The following is a 17,073-nucleotide window of genomic DNA, read 5'->3' as shown; positions in this document are numbered from 1 at the left end:
CCTCTATGCAATTCCTCTATTTTACAGGGTTCGTCTATAAATATCCGAGAGAGTCGTGAGGCGGTTCCTCCTCTTCTTCTTCTTCTTCTTCGAGCCAAACACGAGCCGTGATCTGCGGGAACATCTCGAGCTTTCGAATTCGATTTAGAAATTGGGAAATCATAGCTAATGCTTCGTCTTCTCCTCCGACGATCTCTCCGTCGGCCTCCTCCATGGCGTCGCTTGTTGTCGGATGCCCCTTCCACCGTCTCGGCCATCAACACCACCAATTCGCTTCCTTTGTCTCCGTCTCCGCCGCTCCAACCTTTCTCCCCTCCCCCTCGACGACGTGGTTTTCCCCTTTTGCTTTCGGCTTCTCTTCTCTCTGCCGCCGTTGGTGCTGCTCTTGTTTCCTCTTCGGATCGGCTTGATGAAACGATGGAGAAGTCTAGGGCATCAGTGGACAGAGTTCTGGACCGGATGGGGCGTACGGCGGCTGCGACGGTTGCATTGTGGCGATCGCTTTCGTCTGTGTTGTCGTCGGTCGATCATGAGGTGCGCTCGGGGTTTGAGCTCCGTGTTGCTGCGCTTCTTGCTGATATTGCTGCAGCCAGCGAGGCTAGACGGGCAGCAATTGTTGGGGCGGGGGTGGGGCTGTTGTGGATTGGTTGCTGGAGAGTGTGGCGGTTGGAGGTGGAGGCGGGGTACAGGCGGAGGCAGCGAGGGCACTTGCGCACTTGGTTGCTGACCCAGAGGTTGTCGGGGATGTGCTTGGTCGGCCTCATGCAGTACCATATTTGCTCAAGTTCATATTTTCCTTCCAGCCCAAGAAGCCTAAAATGGTGAGTTGTTTTGATGCATGTCTGAACTTTTTTGTTTTTATAAAGAAAAATGGTTGGCCTTTACATTAGTTTTGTCTTTTGCTTTGTTCAATTTGTTTGAATATTTGGTGATAATTAAACAGCCTGATTTGTTTGTTTTGCAATGAAGTGCATTACTGAATGATGCATTCAGGTTTTAGTTAGTGTTCAGGCAAGTTCTTTTTATCTTTTTTGTTTAATGAGTAGCCTCTTGACAAAATATTGAACTTTGCATGATTACAAGGTCAGCAATCTTGCTAGAATGAGAGGCCAAGACACATGGATCCATATTTATCACTTTGATGCCTCCCTGAGAATTACTTAATTATGTACACCCAAAGCTTCCTTCTGCATTCAGCTGCATTTCGAGTGCCTTTGCAGTGTTCGTCACCCTAAGATGATAGTCATGCAGAATTAATACCTCAAAAAATCTTTTTGTTTGGATATGATTATTTTGAACATTGATTTTTATTTATTTATTTATTTGTTTGGAGATTATCATCAAACTCTAAATGACAGCCTTGACAATGTATGATCATGATAAAATGTGGTAAAACTAGATTCCGTAACTTTGAAAATCTTAAATCAGCTAACAGATTGGCGCCTCTGAGTTTGATTCCGGTAGATGCTAGGAAAAAAATTGGCATTTTGCACTTGACAAGTTAATGCATGCACTGGATTTTGATTATGGATACCATACTGAATGTATAAAGCTAATTTACTGCATGAATACTTGTGATGTATGTAGGGTGCAAGCCTGGTGCTTTGGGAGCAGAGTATTTAACAAAATTGCTGAATTTATCTTTCCCTAAAACTAGATACTTTTTTATATGTTAATTTTTTTACTTGATTTGTTTGTCTGTGAACTTCTATTAAGATCTGTATGGTCTCTTGGATGTTCTGAGCAATTTCTGTTCCATTGACTTTTCATATTCGCAGAGCAGCAACTTAAGCACACGTCATTCAGTGGTCCAGATCTTTGTATTGGGAGGAGCATGCTTGTAGCTGCTCTTATGGATATAATCACATCAAACTGTGATCATGGCTCATCAATTAAGCCTTTACTCCCAGAGAAAGCTGATATGAGAGATATTGCAGCAGCCATTCAAGTAATTGAGGAAGGAGGCATGCACTTTGATGAACACTTTGAAGATGATGATCCTGATGAAAGGTGGTAGAGGGAGTTCGGGGTATTGGAATAAAAATTCTTGGTGATGCTACTGTTTTGGGGCTTGCTAGAAAAACTGGTATCTTGAAGTTGAACAATTCTGAAGCTCATGACTTAGAATCAGCTGGATATATAAGTAGAAGCACAGTATCCCGTGAAAACATTGTGAATTCCCAAAAATTCAGATCTTTACCTGCTGCAGTGCCTGGCTTGTGGGATGATTTACAGCGGGAACATGTTGCAGTGCCTTTTGCTGCGTGGGCTTTAGCAAATTGGTCTTTGGCATCAGAGCATAATCGTGCCCACATTCAAGAACTTGATATAGATGGTCATGCTGTCATGTCCACCTTAACAGCCCCAGAAAGAACTGTGAAGTGGCATGGGACTTTGCTAGCTCGAGCTCTCTTGAGTGACCAAAACTTACCATTGACTGATTCTGTCACAGATTGGAGTTCCAGTCTACTGTCCACAGTATATCAGGCCTGTAAAGTGGAAGATCTTCCATTAGCTCAGGTGGCTTTGTCGGCTTTCCTTCTTGCCATTGAGAGGAGTGATGATGTAAAGGAAAAACTAATGGAGACGGGCCTTGATCGAATGAGAGAAATAGGAAAATTGACACAAAAGCATAGACATTTGCAAGAGGCAACAGTGAGGGTGTTAGACTTGCTTTTTAATGCTGGATTGCACTTCTCTCTTGAGGAAAGCCAGAAGTGGTGCAGCATCCTTCTACATTGGATTTTTGATAAATTTTGCTCTGATGTTGCACGACCTTCAGCTGTGAAAATTCTTTCTACTATTCTTGGAGTTCATGGACCAAATTCCATACCTATTTCTCAAGGATGGTTAGCAATTATGCTTTCTGAAATTCTTGCAGCCAGCAAGGCGTCAACTGCTAGAGCAAGCACTCCAATTACGACTGACAAAGTGAAGGTTCAACATATCTTAATTCTACCTTTACTATATTCTTTTTTTCCTTCATAAGAATTACTTTTTATTTAAGACAATAAGCTTAGGCCTTATTCTACCAGGTTTTTCATTTGTTAACATGTTAATGGTCTCCATATTCTGTTACTCCCAAGTTCTATCTTACAAGAAAACATGATATTTTATGCTTTGCTGCTGCTACTTCTTATAGTTCTGAACTGAAGCATACCAAGAACAAGTAGCATATCAAAAAAAAGGAGTTGAATTAAAAGTAATATTCTAGTTATGTACTTGTAGTTATTGATTCCCCAGGTATCCTTGATCTTTTTATCTGTTAAAGTTAGATGGTGCACAATTTTGAATTGCCAAGGGAGTTGTGCGAACTGTCAGTTCATTTATAAAAGAGAGCATAGCATTTGTCTCCACTTTATTATTTTGGATTGTTTCCCTTTCAGAATCTTTACCTAGTGGTTTTTGATGAATTTGTTTTGCAGACTCAAATAGATCAATCAAATGCTCTTTCAGCGGCGCAAGTTACCACTCAATTAGCCGTTGCTGTTGTTAAACTGGCTAAGAAACAGTTCAAATTTGAACCTGATTCAGTTGACACATCTCCTCTTGCTGATTTTCTTTCTATGGAACCTTTTAATACACAGTCTAAAAGCCTAAATAAAAATACCTATTCCAAGTTTGATGCAGCTGATTCTGCTTCTGCTATGCTTAAAGGAATAAAAGCATTGACAGAGGTTTGTTCTGAAGATGGCACATGCAAAAGTAGAATTGTTGATTTGGGAGTATTGTGCTTGCTAAGGCGCTGCCTGCTCAATGATGACTATGAAAAATTGGCTGCAATGGAAACTTATGATGCATCGAGAGCAATAGAAGCTACAGATCAGGCTTCAACTGTGTCTGCTGATTCATCTTCTTTAGACTCTACTGATCCTTCTAGTATACGTGTTCCTCCTACAGCACTTATACGGAGGCATGCTGCTCGGCTACTAATGATTCTCTCTCTACTACCAGATGTCAAGAAGACTGTTGCAGCAGACAAAACATGGTGCAGTTGGCTTGAAGATTGTGCGTCAATGAAGAATGATTGTTGCAATGACTTAAAAGTTCGAAGTTATGCAAGGGCTACACTTCTGAATGTCTTCTGTTCTGGCAAGGATATGGATGTGCTAAATAACAATTTTCCTGATGCAGATGGAAATAAAAAAGTTAGGTGTCCACATTATGAAGATATGATTTTTTTGATAAATCCTGAACTACCACATTGGAAATGTTTGGATGGTTCAAAAAGAACTACCCTAGAGTCACGCAATTTGAAAGATGTCGATTCTACATCTGGTGTCTCCTATCCTGATAATTATGCTGAAAGTGAGAATGGTTGTGACTCAGACAATTTATCTCAGTCAGCAGTTCGTTCAATGGATGTTGTGTTTGTACATGGCCTGCGTGGTGGTCCTTTTAAGTCTTGGCGGATTGCTGATGATAAGTCTTCAACAACCAGTAAATCTGGTCTGGTAGAGAATATAGATCAGGAGGCTGGGAAACAGGGAACTTTGTGGCCGAGTGAATGGCTTGCAGCTGACTTTCCTGATGCTCGCCTGTTTACAGTAAAATATAAGGTTTGCCATAGACCTTTATATTGTTTGTAGAAAGGCAACTTTAATGCTTATTACAAGAATGCTCCTGTAGTTGCTATTTGAGTAGCTATCCTGCCTAATAGTAGAGCAAGTGAGCAGTTAAAATTTTCCAAGCTCCTTTTCATATTGAGTATTCGGATTGTGATCTCTATTTAACTTTTCCTGCAGACAAATTTAACACAATGGTCAGGAGCTAGCTTGCCGCTTCAGGTTCGGTCCCTTCTCAATTTAATGCTTTTAAAGCTTTCTTCAAACATCTTTTCGTTATGCACTGGTTCATTGTATATCACTTGCTAATGGTTCTAGGCTAGGTTGTTGGAGCCATTGTCATTAGCTGGTTGTTGTTTATTTTGTGAAACATATAAAAATTATTGTAGGTGTGTTCTCTTTGTTCTACCATCCAAGGGAAGGGGTTATCTTTGCCCATTGTATCATTTTTTGCTCTTTGTTCTTGAGCGGATGACTCTCACAACAAGCAATCCTTTTTCTTTTGAATAAATCAAGGAAGCCTGACTCTCATTTTGAATAATCTCTCTATTTGATTTCGATGTAATTGTAAAGCTTACTTTCCAAGATTACTAGTTTCCTGAAAATATTTAGAGTTGATATTGAAGGATGATGAATAATAGGGATGGGGATATGCCTCCAGCACTCTTCCGCTATTGTGAATCACTGATGCATCTCCCGCCAAATGCTTCAATGGCTTGCTGAATTGCAGATAAAGCATCATTGAGTGTCTTGACCTTGTTATGAATTGTAGGAATGAAAAGCTTGAGTCAGAAACAATGCCTTGATGGTTGGATATCTTGTGAGTGAGGATCAAGTGCTTCTATAAACTAAAAAATTAAGCTTACACATACTTGGGCAACGTTACAGGAAACATATATAGAATTTTGTGGTTGACTTATTCAAGTACCCTTTAATAGAATGGAAGAAAGCATATATCAAAGAAGAAATCTAAGAAAAGTTGTAAAACATTCCCTCCTATTTGCAAGTATGTTACTTCTTTGTAGCTGCATATTTATTTATCAGCATTTTGGCATATTTATATCAAAATTATTTCTGTTTGAGCTCTGATTTCTAAGAGTGCAGGAGGTTAGCTCAATGCTGCTACAGAAATTGACTGCTGCCGGCATTGGGGATCGGCCCGTTGTGTTTGTGACACATAGGTTTGCCCGATGGCCTTCCCTATCTTTTATTTGGTTATTTATTTTCACTCTCTGAATCATATGCAGTCAGATCATGTTTATTATCTCAGCAATTAGTTTCTATTCCTCAAAAGTTGCTTTATGACAAGAGGAACAGAATGTTATCATTTGCCATCCATCTGTTTGGATCAAGAAATAATTTCTTTTTTTTTTTTTAATGTTGAAGATGTATAATCTGATGTTATAAAGCCAGTCATTGAGTTGAAAAAGTACAGTCATACTGTGAAATACTAGATTCGCATCATTGTCATCTTGATTCCAGTTCTTTCATGGTCTAGGGAATTTTAGATGGTAATGTGCTGGTATGAGGACTTGATCAAGGATCATTCATGTAGATCTTCTTGTCCACTAATGGGACTTCATACTCTATGGAATGCTTCTTTCTTGTTCAGAATGTTTTGGATTTATCCCAGATACAAACTTTTTTAATTATTTGCCAGGTACTATCAGGTCAAAAGTTGATGATTCCATTGGGTCCATTGTAATTAATCATTCTACCATGTGTCATTGGCTGGTTATGTGGCTATGGTTATGTACTCAATCATTGCCATTGATTTCTAGACATGAATCTTTGGATTGCATTGTTAAAGATTTTTTTTATTATTATTTAGCTTTATCTGGTCATAAATTTGGTTATAGATCAGTGCCATATTCCAGGGTTCTAATATAATTCAGGGCTATTCTGCACATGAGCTCTTATTTACAATCATGTAGATATTATGTGTTTCAAGTTTTGTAACTCCACTGAAGTATTTGAAAATTACAGATTGTGTTTCTGGCTTTATCATAAAAGAGTATCTTTTTGTCATCTTCACCCTCGGCATAGCAGAGCCTAATTTTCTAATTTTCATATTTTTTTTAATTTTGAGGTGCTTTAAATTTGTAGCATGGGTGGCCTTGTGGTTAAGCAAATGCTGTACCAAGCAAAGATGAGTAGTTTGAAGGAGTTTGTAAACAATACCGTCGGGTGTGGTAGGTTACTTATCCATCTTGGAAAATCTAACATTACTTTTTTATTGATTACTAATTTTGCATTTTGAATATAGGTATTCTATAGCTGCCCTCATTTTGGTAGCAAACTAGCGGATATGCCTTGGCGTATGGGCCTAGTCTTCCGCCCGGCACCTTCTGTAAGTATTTTGGATGCTGAAATTTGTATTGCTGAAATGCTTTCACCCCTATAAATATGTATTTAGGTTATAGTTCATTATATATATTATTATTATTTTTTTATGGCGGTGCATATATCTCCTTCCTGTAGATTGGAGAGTTAAGAAGTGGTTCTCCAAGATTGGTGGAACTAAATGATTTCATTCGTCATCTACACAACAAAGGAATTCTTGATGTTCTAAGTTTTAGTGAGGTATGCAAGTTGAATTGTTCAAACAATACCAGATTTTTTCCATTCGGATATTAATGTCATAGATGTCGGCTCAGACCCAGGTTACTCCAATTGTTGAGGGTTATGGTGGATGGGCTGTGCGGATGGAAATTGTGCCAATTGAGTCTGCATACCCTGGCTTCGGTGAACTCATTGTAAGTCGGAAATCTTATTTAAGTTGTTTATTATGCATGTTGCTATATTTTAAAAAGCATTTATCATGCATCCACAAGTGCAATATACCAAGTTCTTACAAGCCTACAATATTTTATGATCTTTGATTAGGATGAATAATATTTAGTGTGTTCACCTGCTATTTGATTCTAACAGAAAATTTGCAGACACAAACATGCATCACATTCTGCCTATTTTATTTTGCGTCAGGACTGTTTAATTTGGTCTAATGAGCATGCTAACTTCTTGAAATGCTGCATAAAATGTAGTGCTTCTTTTGGCAAGGAACAAATAAAGCTGCAGATTATGGCTCTCATCATTGTATTGCATTAATTAAATATGCAGATACTAATTATGAACTTTATTGTGTCACAGATCTAATTTCACTTTTTTCACTTGTTATACAGGTGTTAGATGGCACAGATCACATAAATTCATGCAAACCAGTTAACCGTACTGATCCATCCTATGCAGAGACATTAGATTTCTTGAAGAAATTGAAAGCCCATCTCAGATGAGCAACTACATTTACCTGGTCTGCCATCTGCCCTTCATCATACATTGGTTTTGGAGTTAAAATCCATGCCATGATACCCAAAATACTGCAAGCTTCTATACTTAGTTCATTAGAAGGCATTCTTTCACTTCTGGTCACTACAAAAGATCTTTTTGTAAAGGAAATGTAGTAGGCACCATTTTGTCACAGTGACTGGTGGATTTCTTGTATAGCACATAGCACAGTGTGTTATTCTCATTTTTGTCTTGTTTTGATACATAAATAATTCTTATTTTTAATTTTTTAGCCTTCTCTGTCTGCCAGGATTGAATTTTCTGTCAAAATCCTATATTTTAGTTTCAGTTCAATCATGGGTTTACTTTATTCTGAATTTCTATTTATCATAGAAATTTTTTAAAAAAAGTAACAAAAAATTTAATGAACTTATTTACTAATCATGTTCTTATATGGCCTTTTTGTATATATATATCTATATATATCTATATAGATATGATATCGTTAATTCGTCTGTATCTAACATTTCTCGCAGAAAAATAATGGTAAATTTTCAAATATAGAAATTTAATAATCCTTTGCCATGAATTTGCTAAAGTGGGGGTTAAAAACCCAATTTTATGGGTTCTATATAACACCATCAGCAATGCAATGCATTTCTGAGATTTTATGAAGAAAAATGCTGTCTTTTGGAGGAGCATCTCCAGCTCCTTTGGCCTACTCTTACTCCCTCCTCTCTCTCCCTCCTTTGAAAATCTTGAACCCTAATCCAAGCTCCAACCTTTTGAGCCCTAACTGCATCCCTTTCTCTGGCGCCATCTCTTCTGGTCCTCCTCCTCCGGTGAGCACCGTGCTGAGCAAGAGAAAGAGGTATAGGAAGACATGCCCTGGCGAAGCTGAGGGTATCGCTCAGGAGATGAGGTTCGTCGCTATGAGGCTTCGGAATAGCCAGTCTAGCACTGATGACGACGGCGGAGATTTGTGGCAGCCGAGCTTGGATGGATTCTTGAAGTACTTGGTTGATAGCAAGCTCGTCTTTGATACCGTTGAGCGCATCGTCGATGAGTCCGCAGATGTTTCCTGTGAGTGTTCATTCCTGCATTTATTCAATGATTATTTGATCAAAATTTTGGATTGCATTCTAGTTTTCGGCCAATTAATTAAACAAAAAAGCTAATTGTTTGATACTATCATATGGTTATGCAAACGAGATACATGAGCTCTTTAATGTTACTATTTGGCTTAAGAATTGTAGGCTTTAATGTTTAATGGTTAAGGGTTGTTGTATATGGATTTCTCTTTGGTTTTCTTTGTTTGAGTGCTGGCTATTTTCTTAAAATTTGTAAGATATGAACTTAATTTTTTATTGATTTATCAATTTTTTTTTTTTGGGTTTGTTCTCATTATATGCGAGAAAGACTTGAAGTGCATCTTATCAATGCTCACTCTTCTTTAAATGGGCCAGAAATTGAATGACAGTAGGTTCCTAGGAGGTTAAGTATTATAGGACCAAGGTGTTGAAATTTGAAAAGATAGTATCTTCAATTTGTGTGTAAAACTACGTAATCAAATTGCCTTTGAGATGAATATCTGCATCTTTGTTGTTCAATCATAACGGCATTGCCTGTGAATTCAATATGGTTCAACCATGGGAGAATGCTGACATTTTCCTTTTTCTGTGATGTTGTGAATGAATTAAGTAATACTGTAATAGTATCTGTGAAAAGTTTGGTATCTTCATTGTTTAATGTTGTTTTGCTATGTACTAAAAAAATTATCTATTGTCAATATGTTTTTCTGAGAGTCAGTTACATGGAAAAAAAAAACTCAAGTTTGGATTTCTCTACTATTTCTCTTCAGATGCCTATTTTAGAAAAACTGGCTTGGAGCGGTCATCTGGTTTATCTAAAGATTTAGAGTGGTTTAGCCAACAAGGTCCTGTTATTCCAGAACAAAGTTCTCCTGGGATTGCCTATGCTCGTTACCTTGAGGAATTAGCCGAAAAAAGTGGGCCGTCATTCTTGTGCCATTTTTACAACATTTATTTTGCACATATTGCAGGTGGCCAGGTCATTGGGAAACAGGTATGTAACAAAGCTCATCTACAAGCGATGATTTTTATTTTATTTTATTTTTCTAGTGGAAGCAAAAGTTGATATTCGTAGTTGATAATAGCAAGGTAGAAGTGACTTTTGATTATTTTGCTATGTTTAATTTGTATAGTAGATGCACTTTTTAGGATTTTCTGATTTTCCCATTTTGAGTTCACTATTTTACTGTCATTCTCTCTGGTTGAGAATTAATTTGAAATGATCTTGCTATCTAAATTTTTGTTAACTTATTTAGCATTCTTTCCTTTGATGAAAACTATAGGCCTTTCTTTTTCTTGTTAAATTCCCTCCCTTTCATCTCTAGGGAGCTTTGTCAATAATCTGGTGTTGAGAATTCGCACCTTTTGGTTTATCTTCATCCAAAAAGGGTTTTTCTGCATTTTCTCCAGACTTTCATTCAAGCAGCAAAATTTAGATTCTCTCACAAACCTAGAAGCTAAGAAAAGTCAATCAGAAAAGAGCACATAGGGTTTTGGAAATGCATCATTGTTTCATGTCCACATTTCAAATCTCATTTCAATGTTGATGAAACATGCTTTAACTGCCCATTCAACTCTGTGCTTTTATTCTTCTTGTGAGAAGGCTTGTGAGAAGCTTTCAGTAGGAAAAGAACTTGAATTTCACAAATGGCAAGGGGATGTTCAAGAGCTGTTGAAAGATGCTAGAGAAAAGCTAAACAAGCTTGGCGAGGTGAAGAATCTCAACATTCTTTTTAAGCAATGTCCAAAGAGACCCCTTTTTTGTCGTATTAATATAATTTAACTTGGCAGTATTGGACTCGATATGAAAAGAACCGATGCCTAAGAGAAGCCGCAAAATCATTCAAGTTTTCAGGGCAAATTGTCCGCTTGATCATTTTGTAGCAAATTTTATTTGAATCCCCATTGAGACGAGGAGTGGGCATGCATAATCCCTGCAGCTATAATAATATTGCAATTAGACAAAAGAGATGCTTGTGTGAAGCTGCAAAATCACTCATCTGTTCGAGAATTCGAAGAACAGCAACATCACTCTAATATCCAGGAAATTATGATTATGAGCCTGAGTTTATGCTTGCTCTTGTAAAGTTTGTCTGTGTTCGCAAACAAATTTCACTTACACATGCAAATGGATGACTGAAAATGAAGCAAGCATTGCAATTTTTGTACTTCCATTGAAAATTGCTTTCATTCTTGTGATACATGAAATTTAGATCCGGAGAAATCACAATTCTCAACTATTGTGGAAGGGAGTTGAATCTATGACTTTCAAGTTATCTGGAAAGGAAATAAGTTACTATCTTTTTTTGTTACGGAGGTGGTCAATTTTAATATTTTCATGTAATGAATAAATGCATGTAATTTATTGTATATATATATATATATATATATTATGTTCGTGTTGTGGTAGTCCTCTGTTTTTTATTTATTTTTAAATGAAGAGAAATAAAAAAATAATTTACTCAATGGTGACACTGACTTGTGATATTTATATATAAAAAACCAGCAAATCTCAAATATTTAAATAAGTTGAAAGAAATTCTACGATACGTGTCAGAACAGTATTTAAACAAAAGTGCTCTTCTTTTCATTTACCAAGAAGATATTTGTTTAAATAGTTTCACACAATTAAAAACTTTTACAGGGGTGTAAATGCAAAAAAGAAGCTCTATTTACATGTCTAGGGACTCCATCTCATTCTCTCTATCCATTAGAGAGGATGGCAGCGGCTCTCGTCTCGCTCCCGCGTTGCCCTCCACCTCTCATAAACCCTAAACCCTATCCGCTTCTCCCCAGCTCCTCCTCTATCATCTCCATCTCTATCTCCATCTCCAGAAGCCCGAATGGCGTTTGTCTTTGCAAACGAGGTGGTCCCCTTGCTATTCGTGCAGTGTTACAGCTCGACCACGCCCCATTGCCGTCCCTTGAGATATCGAAGCTCGGGATATCGGACCAGATTGTTGACGCTCTCTCCCGCCGTGGTATCACCGAGCTTTTCCCTATTCAGGTCCTAACTTCGCCCTTTTTTTTTTTTTATTTGTCTGGTTCTTCGATTTTTGTCATTGTGTTTGTGTGTATGTGTGTGTGTGTGTTTATGTTGAATTTTATTTAGTTATAAAGGAATGATTTTTTTAAATTTATTTACTTCCGGAAGTGTAGATTGTTTGCGTGGATGATTGATTCTGTGTCTTTGGCATTTAATCTGCAGTTTTTGTTACACAAGCGATTCTTTTTGTTTTTTGGGTGATTTCCTCACTATGTGCATTCAGAGCTTAAATGAAGCACTAAAGCATTTTGAACATCAGTGACTTTGAAGACTGAACATTTTAAACTTATTGCCATATGTAATATGTTTGGATTCTGAGATTCAAGATTGTAGATGGTGGTAAAGTGAGGTTTAGCTTTTGGAAAACATAAAAGTTGGCTATGTTTGAACATTGTCATGGGAAAGCCTTTGATTTTTCCTCGATGGAAGCTAGAAGATTTTTTGTCATTTTCCCATTTTTCATGTTTAGATTTTCTTATGCCTTATTTCTAACAGTTCGTTTCTTATAGAAAAATGAGTTCATTTATCCGAATTAAGACTATAATGGTACCTTGATTTATTGCTGGGTTAGATTTTAAATTATGCTACTTTATGACTTTGCTTCTTTTTAACTTTTCAATGAAAGAGATTTTGTAAAATATCTAATAATGTGAAACATTTTAACCTCTGTCTCAATCTGAACTTTGACTGACAAATATAACTATTTTGGTATTGATCACAGAGAGCTGTGTTGGAGCCAGCCATGGAAGGTCGTGACATGATAGGCAGAGCTATAACAGGATCAGGGAAAACTCTTGCTTTTGGCATTCCCATATTAAATAACATTATTCAAAATAAGAATCAAAATAGGTTTGTGGCTCTTTCAATTTATTTATTTTTACTTCCTAAATTCTTTAGATTCATTGTCTTTAGAAATATACAGATTTCACACGTATCTTGATTTTTAAACTAAATATTCCTGAACTAGCTTAGGTCTGGATAAGAAAAAGCCTTGTTCTGCTATCCAGTTCTGATCAAAAAATTATATTTCTTAATAGATATTGGAACTTATTTCAATTTTTTGTCTCAACCTTTATGAAATTTAGCCTTGGTTTCTTGGGCTAGATAAATCATCATCAGGTTTATATACTTCTGTTCGGTAGTTATCATGTTTTGCAAAAATTATAGTTTGATGACTGGTATACTTTGAGCTTATTGGAGAGCTTATTTCTTGTTTGAGCTTTATTATACAATAGGTGTATGGCCTCATATTACAAGTGAATTGAATTTGAATTATCTTTCTAAACTTTTGAAGGTAATCGGTAATAACATCTGTAGTACAATGCTTAGGGATTAAGCTGCAGCTAATCTTGCTAATGTTTCTTCTTTTAAAGCATTTCTTGATTTTTTTGTGCATGATCTATGTGGTTAAAAGTAAACATTAGTATACGATTTTGATTTAGACTCACAGAAGTGACATCAAATAGGCAACAATAAAGTGCTGGGGAAAATGTAAGTAGTATTAGAAAGAGGAGGATGAGAGCACCACAACCTGTTTACCTTAATATCTAATGCATTCTAGCTCAAAGTGGGGAATCAAACATATGCCATTTTACCTAATTCAGCTTGAAATTCCCCTGTATTCCACTCTCCCACAAAAATTTTCTTAATTTACCTTTGCCAACTTGAGCTTGCACTCAACTTACTCGTTTTAGAATTTTCTTTCACATAAATGATGAGAATATACTAGTACTAGACACTGCAGATTTATTAGGGCCACTTTGTATTAAGCAAGAATGATTAGCAACTTAGCATATGTTTCTGAAATTGAACTTGGCTGTCACGCAGAAACGATGACTTATTTGAAAGGGGGGTTTGGTTTCTCACTGTTGACTAGTAAAAGAGAAATATATACAGTTTATTATCCTATTCTATTAGCTTTTGTGCCAAAAGTGAATAATGTTTTCTTGCAGCTGGCATGTTTTTGTGCTAATTTCTCTTGAGGCTTTTGGATTGTAGGAGAAAACAGGTCCCCTCTGCTCTTGTGCTGGCGCCCACTCGGGAACTTGCACGGCAGGTGCAACGGGAGTTTAAAGTTTCTGCACCTGGTCTGAGTAGTACCTGTCTCTATGGCGGAATACCAATCATGAATCAAGTTCGTTCCTTAGAGTATGGCATGGATATTGTTGTTGGAACCCCTGGAAGAATTATTGACTTGGTTCAAAGGGGTGCTTTGGATCTGTCTGAAGTCAAGTTCGTAGTTTTGGATGAAGCTGATCAGATGTTGGCAGTAGGCTTTCAAGAGGATGTTGAGTGCATTTTGAGTTATTTACCTGCAAGGAGGCAATGCATGTTGTTTTCAGCAACAATGCCCTCATGGGTTAATGATCTTTCAAGGAAGTATCTGAGAAATCCTCTAGTAATAGATCTTGTAAGTTGGCAATTCTATCTTTACTGAGTTCTTTCCTAGTCAGCTAGTTTTGAGCTTTTATATACCCCAAAATATGATCTCTCTCTGTCACTTGCCAATATTTGGAGAGCAATTTGCTGATATTTGTTAACATGTAGGTGGGTGAGACTGACCAAAAATTAGCTGATGGCATTTCTCTCTATTCAGTTGCATCAACCTCCCTTAATAAGCAGAATCTTCTCCCCACATTAATCTCCGTAAGTCTTATTTCTTTTTAAAGTTATAGTGCAAGAAAGTCCTCTTTTATATTCTCAGAATGTTGACCTGAAAGGTACTTCACATCTGGAAGAATGTGATCTGTTTAACTTATTATGGATCCTAAACATATGCATGTACGTAGCCTTTCTGACGTTATAATTGATTGTTTGCATTCAGAGATATGCAGAAGGTGGTAAGAGTATAATTTTCACTAGAACAAAAATTGATGCTGAATCACTTTCTCGATCCATGAGGAGCATTATTGGTAGCAGACCATTGCATGGCAATATGCAACAGATGCATAGGGATAAGACCCTTGCTGCATTTCGCAGTGGAAAGTTTAATGTGTTGGTGGCCACTGATGTTGCTGCTCGTGGTCTTGATATCCCAAATGTTGACTTGGTAGGTTATTTTTAACTTTTTGAAAATCTGCTTATTCTTCTTGAACTAATTCAATCGCCTTGTCTCATGTGCATGCACTTGATGTCCGGCTGAATATGCAGGTTGTTCATTTTGAAATGCCAAATACAAGTGAAATTTTTGTCCATAGATCTGGGCGGACTGGACGTGCTGGAAACAAGGGCACTGCAATTTTGATGTTCACTGAGAGGGAACGGCATGCAGTCAGAACAATTGAGCGGGAACTTGGCTGCAAATTTAAGGAGGTCAGTTCATCTCCTATGCAGAAAAATTTATATTCCTTTCATGATGGCAATTTTTATGTTCTTATATTTCTTTTTGGCTGTAAACTGACTCATACAAGAGTTGGGATGGTGATCCCTTTCCAAGTAAGAGATTGAGAGGTTTGAGGCATGATGGTGTAAAAAAAAAAACTAAGAAACAGAGATATTTAATCATCAGAATCTTCACTGTTACCTTCTTCATTGGCTTTAAGATACTAATGTCATAATTTTTTCAGGCTATGTGTGGTGGTTAAACTTTTTTATTCTTCCCATTTTTGACAGCTGCATGGGATCACTGGTGGCTCTGACAGAAGAATAGATTCATCACATCCTGAAAGCAACTTTGATGAAGATTATGAGGAAGATGATCATGCCAGCTTTAAGAGAAAAGTAAACGATAGGAATGCAACAAGAAATTTCGAATTTAATCCCAGGAATAATGAACGTTTCAGAAGAAGCAGTCCTAGGAATTTTGAGCCCAGTAATGCTCGCTATAGCCAAGGCAGGGGCAGCCGCATACATAAATTTGATGACTTTGAGAACAACCGCTTGAATAATAGAAACTCAAATTTCAAAAGCAGCAGTCCTAGGAATTTTGAGCCCAATAATGCTCGCTATAGCCAAAGCAGGGGCAGCCGCATACCTAAATTTGATGACTCTGACAACAACCTCTTGAATAATAGAAACTCAAATTTTAAAAGCTGGCAATCATCATCAAGACATAGAACCCAAGGAAGAGAAGCGCATGCCACCAAAAGGAACATCAGTGGACATAGTAAGCAACGGTATGAAAGGAACAACGACAGTGAGTATGACGCTCTACTTGATCTGTTCAAGGATCAATATTAAATGGTATGTTCATCTTTTGGTATCAAAGTATCCTCTTTCTCTTTCTAACAGTTGACATTAGTATTGTCTGCATTCATGCCTAGGCTTCCCGACAGAGTATATGATTTGACAACCTTAATTTTTGTCAAGTAGTTTACACTTATAACAACTTGACAGTTCAAACGCTGAGAATTGACCTCATTTTGTTTTGTGGACTTGAAGCAGGGGAGCAGCTGTGTAGGTGTGAGTTGTGAAAGGCATATGTTATTAGCCAACCTTAAAGATGGTTGGGACAACCATGGCTTTGTTTACTAGACTTTAATGGATGCCATGGACCCATCTCAAGCATAGTTATCCTATTAATATACAAAATCAAAGGTTGCCAACGGTGCACTTCTATGCTGCTTATTTTACATCAGACCATCCAGACCAATTCAGAGCTCAAGGTTGAAGCTCTCTATTTTTTATACATAATGATTGCTGGCCTGCGGTTAATCAGGTTTCAGGTGGACTAGGCGATGGCTGTTTTTGCTCATGTTTGTTATTTGATTGGTGGTCTGAACTTTGTGCCACCACATTTAAAATTTTTCATCTTATAATTGTAATAGTCTGAATTATTATGGTGTTAGTCTGATCATGAGAACCAGACATTAAAAAAGTACACAATTTTAACCAGAATGGAGTGTATTTGTATTATTTTATGATGTGAAGGCAGGCCATGTGTGTGTGTGTTTCCCACATTATTTATTTATTTAAACAAGTAAATTTAATAATTAATTTTAAAAAATTATCAATATCAATAAATGACCATCATTATTTAAATGAATACATTTTAAAAACATTTACATTAGTATATTAATTAAAATTAGAATTAAGTGAACTCCATTTAAAAGTTCTGTTTAAAAATAAAGAATATTGCTGCAGTATG

General features: G+C 37.0%; 4 protein-coding genes across 5 annotated transcripts; all 4 read left to right on the top strand.

Annotated features, from left to right (window-relative positions):
* Window positions 1-133: 133 nt before the first annotated feature.
* On the top strand, window positions 134-817 carry LOC120249328. Its single transcript, XM_039257828.1, has 2 exons — window positions 134-757; window positions 804-817. Exons 1-2 carry the CDS (start codon window positions 169-171, stop codon window positions 815-817), a joined length of 603 nt encoding a protein of 200 aa, XP_039113762.1. The 5' UTR covers window positions 134-168.
* LOC120249485 lies at window positions 496-7,109 on the top strand. Its single transcript, XM_039258012.1, is given in 9 exon segments — window positions 496-821; window positions 1,784-2,011; window positions 2,014-2,937; window positions 3,426-4,559; window positions 4,746-4,787; window positions 5,670-5,746; window positions 6,672-6,757; window positions 6,832-6,915; window positions 7,047-7,109. Coding segments are annotated over 8 exon segments (2,505 nt in total). The 5' UTR covers window positions 496-818; the 3' UTR covers window positions 6,843-6,915; window positions 7,047-7,109.
* Window positions 7,110-8,522: 1,413 nt separating this feature from the next.
* On the top strand, window positions 8,523-11,181 carry LOC120283510 (probable inactive heme oxygenase 2, chloroplastic). Its single transcript, XM_039290206.1, has 4 exons — window positions 8,523-8,933; window positions 9,712-9,935; window positions 10,545-10,652; window positions 10,733-11,181. Exons 1-4 carry the CDS (start codon window positions 8,531-8,533, stop codon window positions 10,823-10,825), a joined length of 828 nt encoding a protein of 275 aa, XP_039146140.1. The 5' UTR covers window positions 8,523-8,530; the 3' UTR covers window positions 10,826-11,181.
* Window positions 11,182-11,652: 471 nt separating this feature from the next.
* Window positions 11,653-16,849, top strand: LOC120249753 (DEAD-box ATP-dependent RNA helicase 53-like). 2 transcript variants are annotated; one of them, XM_039258387.1, is made up of 8 exons: window positions 11,653-11,948; window positions 12,709-12,836; window positions 13,986-14,397; window positions 14,535-14,633; window positions 14,812-15,036; window positions 15,138-15,299; window positions 15,600-16,169; window positions 16,371-16,849. In XM_039258387.1, the coding sequence occupies exons 1-7, from the start codon at window positions 11,661-11,663 to the stop codon at window positions 16,164-16,166; spliced, it is 1,881 nt and encodes a 626-aa protein (XP_039114321.1). In that variant the 5' UTR covers window positions 11,653-11,660; the 3' UTR covers window positions 16,167-16,169; window positions 16,371-16,849. The 2 variants fall into 2 exon arrangements, with proteins under 2 accessions (XP_039114321.1, XP_039114320.1); XM_039258386.1 differs by having other exon boundaries at window positions 16,368-16,849.
* The last annotated feature ends 224 nt before the right edge of the window (window positions 16,850-17,073 follow it).

This window comes from Dioscorea cayenensis, chromosome 19 (assembly GCF_009730915.1).
Source record: "Dioscorea cayenensis subsp. rotundata cultivar TDr96_F1 chromosome 19, TDr96_F1_v2_PseudoChromosome.rev07_lg8_w22 25.fasta, whole genome shotgun sequence".
NCBI classification, from domain to species: domain Eukaryota; kingdom Viridiplantae; phylum Streptophyta; class Magnoliopsida; order Dioscoreales; family Dioscoreaceae; genus Dioscorea; species Dioscorea cayenensis.
Note: the sequence above shows the minus strand (reverse complement) of the source record. Positions and strands in the feature narration are given on the sequence as shown.